Here is a 7,393-nt window from a genome sequence, read left to right as displayed (position 1 = left end):
TGTGCCTGCGAAGAGGGGGACGCCAGTCTAGCGGGACCATGGGGCGCTGACAAAGGGCTCCATTCGCCTCCAAACACCACTGGCAGGCTGGCAGACGTGCTGAGAGGGTTTGCGAAGTTAGCTGCCCGGGGGCAAAACTTTGTTGTCGGGGAATTTTGAAACGTGCATTGATGTTTGATCGCCTCGCCAGGAGATTGATTGTAAGACGGATGGTTCCGAATGTTAACGGGGTTTTGTTTTGTTTGGCAAGGCTGCCCCGGGCCAGCCCTTTGTGATCGCTCCTCTTTTGCTCCTGTTCCTTGTGGTTCTTACGTGTGCAGCGCCGGCTTCAGCCTCCCTTTTGTGGGCTGTCTTCTCTGATGTGTTGATGCTAGTGCTTGACTTTTGAAAAAATGCTTTAAAGGGGTTTTTAATGTCTTAAAAGGAGGAGCCCTGGTGGCGCAGTGATGATGCACTGGGCTGTTAGCTTAACGAGTGGCAGTTCGAACCCACCAGCTGCTCCTACTCCTGTAAGATGGCAGCTCTGGAACTCTTGACAGTTCTCTGCTGGGCCTGGTCTCTCTGAGTCGGAATCTACAAAGCCTCCCTGGGCTTGGTCAATGGAAATGTCCAAAGCTTGTATTTTAAAAAGGCAAATGATTTCCCTTTTTAAGTAAATTTGGTTTGCAAAAGGGTGCATTTAAAGAATTGTATTCATTCTGCCCGGTTGAGATTCAAGAAAATGTTGCCGAAGTTGTCATTACTTACCTTGTGGGAAAGAAGGGGCCCATGCAGTGTGCTGACTGAACCAGGCATGATGCCAAGGTCCCTAACGGTTTTGGCTTTCCACAGTACTGTGCAGTAGTTATGACTCTGATTTTACCCATGAAAATGTTGAGGTATTCAAATCTCAAACTTACTGTTATGGGGTCGATGCCGACTCAGAGAGACCCTACCGGACAGGAGGTAGAACTGCTCCTGTAGGTTTCTGAGACTATAACTCTTTGAGAACTGCTGGCCTTGGCGTTAGCAGCCCAGAGCATAACTACTTATAACACCAGGGCTCCTTTGGGGGCACAGAGAGGTTAAATACCCACCTGAAGCACAAACTTTGGAATAAAGACCCAGTTCTCCGCACCATGCTAAAAGGTGTATCAGTTCATTTATAAGGAATGGTTGTGATCCATGCATAGGCGCACCGTGCATGAAAAGTACAGGTTGTGACCCTAAAGGCTTGGTATCCAGATTCTGTGATAAAATCGTTCTGTTGGGAGGAGGTGGTGAATAGCAAAATACTAATAGCCAGCCAGGGGTGGGGGCTTTTGGTATGAGCACTTGATATGTGAGTTTGTGCTATTATTCTGATTTTATGGATTTAAAAAAAATGGAAACACAGAGAAGTAAGTTGCCTAAAGTCACACAGCTAGTAACTTGGGCAGCTAGGATCCAAACCCAAAGCTTTCGTCTTATTTGTAGTTAGCAACGTGTGACAACCCCTTTGAAGGCGTCAAAGGGTGAGTGTTCTGGTAATTCCAGGAAAGCAGTACCATCCCCAGATGCAGTGATTGCTGATAACGCATCAGTGTTTGGGGAGATAAAATGTGAATTAAGACTTATAGTTATTGATTCGGTTCTCCTCAGTAGAGACACAGCATGGTCATATGGGCACAAGGCATAGCAGGAGCATGAGGCTCAAATGATAGAAGATGGTGATGCTTGGCAAGTGTGCCCAAACATACAAGTCCCGGGAGCCCCGTGGTACACTTGATGCACACTGGTCTGTATCTGACTACAGTCAATACTTGACAATGACTTTTAAGTAAACTTGGTTTACAAAACTTTGAATTTAAAGAATTTTACTCATTGACTCTGCATACCTTAGTCATGGTTGAACTTGAAGAAAATGTCGCAAAAGCTGTGATTATTCATCTTGTGAGGAAAGGGAACTAAAACTCATGTCTGAATATAAGAATTTGTTACACTGGTCAGCAAGCTTGTCTGTAAAGGACCAACAGTAAATGTTTTAGGCTTGACCATAGTGACCCTCTGAGAGGTAGGTAGGGACCTCCTGACAATGTAAAGACCTTGTAGGACATGATAGGAGTTTGGATTTTATTTTGTTATTGTTAGAGAAGAGGATCCAAGTGATTTTAATAATGAAGTTAAAAAGTGTAGACTCTGCAGCCAGGCTCCACCACTTAATAGGAATAAGACCTGGGTAAAGTATTTAAACTCTCTCATTGCCTCGGTTTTCTCATATGGAAAATGGGGATAATTTTAGAAACCTACTGCTTAGAGTTGTTATGAATACTAAGTTAGTTACTATACTTTTGTACTTAGATACTGCCTAGCACAGAACAAGGAGTTTTAAAAAGCTAGAGATTATTATCTGTTGTACTTTGGTATTTTCCCAATAAGCCACAGTGAACCTATAATTCATATTGTTAGAAATAGAGTGCCAGAAGTACAACTATAGTTGGAAAGCTACCTTACTATCCTTATTCTGTGAGAGTTTAAATAGAGATGAAATAAGCCAGCGAGTGGGAGATTGTGTCCATTTTGGTTCATTAATTGTGAGAAATGTACTATGTTACTAATGTCAGATTTCACTTTTAGAAATACACATGCAATGTATGTGTGAATTGTGATGGGAGTTGTGTGAGCCCCTAATGAAACGATTTGGAAAAAAAGAAATACAGATGCAATTTTAAATGAAGTACCAAAAAAGGGCTATTTTCCATGATCATCTGAAGAACATAAGAGAATGAATATCAGTAAATTAAAGGAGAAATATTATTTGATATGTACAGAGATAGCAAGATATTGACTTAGTATTTAGATCTATGTATATTATTTTATTTAATATTCCTGTGGTTGATGCAACATGATTTGGGGAGAGCTAAAGAAGAATGTTCTTCAGTTAATTTCTGTAGATGGTGGTAATGCCATTTGGCAATGATTACTGGTGATAGGTGTACAACATGATTAATGTAATTGATGTCACTAAATGTTGGAGTATGCCTAGTCAGAGTAAACTTTTCAGAAGTACCTTGAATATCCGTAGATGGGAGATTGGTTATAATAAAACATAGCCTGTCTGTGTGATGAAAGAATGAGATACTATTAAGATGACTGCAGTGTATCTAAAGATAATGGTTTGCAAAGATTTCTCTCACTACAGCTTACGTTTGCCTGTTTTTGAACTTTGTGTATACCGAGTTGTGCATTAGATTGTCTTTTGTGTCTGACTGCTTTTATTCCATGTTAATGTTTGTGAAATTCATTCTTTTCATAGCTGTGCAGTATTCCTCCAGGAGAATCCGCCACAATGTAATGCTTTGCAGTTTGTACTAGTCCTATAATCTGATTGCAGCTCAAATTGGAAGGAATTTAGAACTCGAAATTTGCCCACAGTGTTAATCTGCATTTACCTAATGTGGATTGATCCTCCCATCGTTTGGTTGGTCCCTTTGGGGCTCATGAGTATCTCCTCTGTAGAATGAGATGGGAAAGAGGAGAGGGCCTGGTACTTGTTTCGCTTTTTCTTGCCTCTCATTACTGTTCGGACTCGGGAGGAATAAGACGAACTTACTCTTTCATGAATGCACCCTTTTCCTGAACTCGGATGCAGGTGTTCAAACCTCTCATACAAGATGGTCTGGTAGTGTTGCCGCCAATGGCTTTTTCTAGATTATAAATGTGATAACTATAAATAATTCAGAACAATAATGGGGCCTGTACAATTCTAAAGGTATGTGCTCATGTTGTACCTATATTTATGTAGCTTTAATACAAGACTTAGCAGTTGTCGTGTTAGAGTTGAAATGGATCCTTGAGAAAACGTCAGTGAGTTTTCACCTGGCAGGTAGAGAAGCGGTGATTGCAGGACTTTTATTTTACCCAGTCTGTGTAGATCCCTGACTCCCATTCGGGGACTTGTCCCAGCATGCTCTGTCTCCCTAGGGGAAACACCTTTCTGAGAGCCTTTCCAAAAGCAAGAAGGAATCATGTTGCTCTTGTTCAGTAGTTTCCGGCATTTACGCTCTAGAACTGGAGGTTCAGAGCATTCACTTGACAGTTTAGAATGGTGTTTGCCTTTGATTCATATTTCCATTAATGATTGAGATAGACCTTCCATTTGGAAAGACATTTTCTGAATCACTGACGGAAGAATTCTTGTGTTGGTCCTCCCTACAATTCACCCAGGACTTCCTTTCAATTGCAGGTAGCGTTCTGCACTACTACAGGTCGGAGGTATGTGAAGTGAACTTTCTAATGCATTGCCTTGCAGGAGTTGAAGGCGTCACCAAGAAACTCTCCGGCTTTTAAAAAGAAGTCGAGCCAGCCCAGGGGAAGCGGCGTTTATCCTGTTGCACAAAAATGTCTAGTGATTCCAGTGAACACGATGGGGTTTGTATTTCAACCTGAAAAATCTTGATTTGTTCTTTTTGTTCTGCTATAGTTATTTTCTATTGATTTGAATTTCCTGGAGTGACATGCATACATCTTAAGTGTACCGTTCGTGAGTTCTGATAGCAAGATCATTGAATCCCCACTTTTAGCAAGATATAGAGTATGTTATTGATGTATGAAGTTATTTCATATCCCTGTCTAATAAATTCTCATACGTGCCCCCCAAAGCATCATTTTGATGATTCTGCCTTGTTTGAGAACGTTATATAATCAATAGAATAATACAGTATGCACTCCTTTGCCTGACTTCATTTCCATAGTGTAGTGCTTTTGAAATGCATCTGTGTTGGGATGTATTCTTAGTGTGGCTCCTTTTACTGTTGACTACGATCCCTTTTTATGGTCCACTGTTTTCGGATCTGTTCTTGATGACTGCTTGGGTTGTTTTCAGTTTTAAACTATTGTCTATAAAGCTGCCATGAGCACTCCTGTACAGGTTTATTTGTGAATATGTATGTACGCTTGTTTGGGATAATATTTGAAATTTGAATTGCTAGGTCATGGGGTTGATGCCCGTTTCATTTCAGAAGAATCTGCCAGTTTTTCAATTTCGTAGGACTGTTTTACAGGTTCCTAATATTCTTCTGTTTCCTGATCCTTGTAGTTGAATCACTATGCAATATATAATCTGGCTTAACAAAAACCACATTTCATTACTGTCATAAGAACATGGATATTAATACCACTTAAGCACTGCAGTCAAGTCTCCTGACTTCTAGCCACCTTGATATTTTTATTTCTAAAGATAATGTCAACTACCTACACAGAAGCATGGTCTATGACACAATGATGTGAGAGCACTTTGAAAAGTAAAAAAAATGATTCAAGGGTAAGATGATGATATTAGTTATGTAAGTATTAATCTAAAGTAATAAGCTAAAAAATCCAAACTCGGTGCCATTGGGTCAATTTCGACCCATAGTGACCTTATAGGACAGAGTCGAATGGCCCCTTTGGGTTTCTGAGACTTTAAATCTTTCCTGCTAGTAGACAGCCGCATCTTGCTAATCATGTTACTTTGCCTATTTAATCAGTGTCAGACTAATTCAGGGAATTTTCCATAGTGTATTTTGAAACAAAGACAGCCACTGCGTATGGTTACTTTAAAATTATTCTTAGAGTTCATAAGTTCTTAGATTAAAGAGTTCTAATGAAATGTAATGACTACTTATTTATTTGTACCTGCGGCCTTATTAAAAATAAAACAGTCTTAAGGCAATTTAGAGATAAATTTGCTAAGGACAGTAAGTCCTTAAGTGGTTTCACATCTTGTCCACATAGTGGCACTGTTGGATTATTTACAATTTTAAAGCCATGTAGTATTTGGCACATCTCTTGTGGTAGTTAGAAAGATTTGCTTTCAATGAGGCTCTGATGCCAAAATACTAGAAGCTTTTCAAACTCCGAAGTACATAATAGGTTAGCTTGATAGAAAACATTATATTGATTATAGTTGAGTTACTGAGAAAAGCGTTCTGCAAGTACATCGTTTCATTTCTTTGTGTGTTTTGTTGTTGTTGTTGTTGTTGTTGAATAAAGATCCCTTGAATGTCTCATAGGCCTTTGGAGCTTCCTGAACACACAATTGAAGTCTTGAACTTTTCTTTCAATTCTTTCATCTTTCCTCTTAATTCGTTAATAAATCTTCCTCAGATACCAGTTTGGAAACCTTATGAGGAAGAAGATACTATCCTATATGAACCAAACAATGCATTTTTCCAGAAAGTAAGTAATGCTAATTGCTGTTTGCCAAATATATTAACACTATGTTAAAGAAAAAGATTTAAACTCCTTTTTGGCCATCGCTTATTATGGAGTTCCTCTGAACTCACATTCAAGAAAATATTTCTGCCCCAAACTTGTACACATCTTTTCCTGAGACGATAGGCACTTAACCATTTTACTTACCTTGTTTCTGTAATAGGAAAGTCAGAGAAATTTTGTATTAACTTTCATACAAAATTAATTTCCTTTTTAATCTTTCTAATAATACATTTTTTCATTATTGCCCCTTTTCTGTCTTTGGATCTTGTCATTTCAATTCTCACATTAATTTGTCTGAACTCTTAAGACTTCTGAAATCCCTTGAGAGATTGGTGAAAAAATAAATAAAAACAATTTAAACACACACATACATGGTGGATTTTTTTCCCCTTCATGTTTCATTTGGCTCTTATAGAATTAAATAATTAACTACTTAATATTAAAATATTATTAGGTAAATGCTGCTCCTGAGACATCAAACAATGAAGAGCAACAAAAGACACTTAAGGATGTTCTTACCCACTGCCAGGTAGGAATCCAATATGATTTTCTAAAACGTGGAGCTAAATTTTTCTTGATCATTTTACTAGAAATTTTGATGTATCAGATTATGCGTGCACATAACTCCATTGCAATGATGTTTAACAGTTTTTCATTCCAACAGCATCCTCAGGTAAAAAATTTTAAATGTTAACATAGATTTTTGGTAGCTTTCAAAAAATCCCTGGCTAATTAAGCATAGTTATCTATTTCATGTATATTGTCCATATTTAAATCCCCCCTACAAAATCTTTACGGAACATTGGCTAATTTAGCCAGTGGGCGTGTGTCAGCGTGGTCTGGAGACTCCTGAAAAGCACAGATCCTCAACCCCACTCTGGGAGTGCCTGATGCAGTGTAGGTCTGGGGTGGAGTCTGAGGCTTTGCGCTTCTAACAAGCTCACAGGTGATGTAAGTGCTGCCTATTCAAGGACCTCACTTGGAGACCCACTGCTTTAGACTGGGTCACTTGGTGGCACAGTGGTTAAGCATTTAGCTGCTAACCGATAGGTTAGCAGTTGGATCCCACCAGCCACTCCACTAAGAGGTTTCCAACCTAGGAACCCCTACAGGGAAGTTCTGCTCTGACCTGCAGGGTCTCAATGAATCTGAATTACACTGAGTTTCTTTTTTTTTT

The 7,393-nt window shown here is 39.2% G+C and overlaps 1 protein-coding gene across 3 annotated transcripts in view; it reads left to right on the top strand.

The window, feature by feature from the left end:
- Positions 1-7,393, top strand: part of SCML1 (Scm polycomb group protein like 1) — a 19,141-nt gene that overhangs the window by 1,311 nt on the left and 10,437 nt on the right. For 2 of the 3 annotated variants that reach the window (XM_045290722.1, XM_045290721.1), the window contains exons 2-4: positions 4,271-4,389; positions 6,106-6,177; positions 6,671-6,745. In XM_045290722.1, coding sequence (XP_045146657.1) covers positions 4,360-4,389; positions 6,106-6,177; positions 6,671-6,745 — 177 coding nt within the window. In that variant the 5' untranslated portion in view covers positions 4,271-4,359. Of the gene's footprint in view, positions 1-4,270; positions 4,390-5,405; positions 6,178-6,670; positions 6,746-7,393 lie in introns of those variants that run through there. The other variant, XM_045290720.1, reaches the window with a different exon arrangement.

This window comes from Echinops telfairi, unplaced genomic scaffold (genome assembly GCF_000313985.2).
Source record: "Echinops telfairi isolate 266 unplaced genomic scaffold, ASM31398v2 ScPeMD7_53;HRSCAF=182, whole genome shotgun sequence".
Lineage (NCBI taxonomy): Eukaryota > Metazoa > Chordata > Mammalia > Afrosoricida > Tenrecidae > Echinops > Echinops telfairi.
Note: the sequence above shows the minus strand (reverse complement) of the source record. Positions and strands in the feature narration are given on the sequence as shown.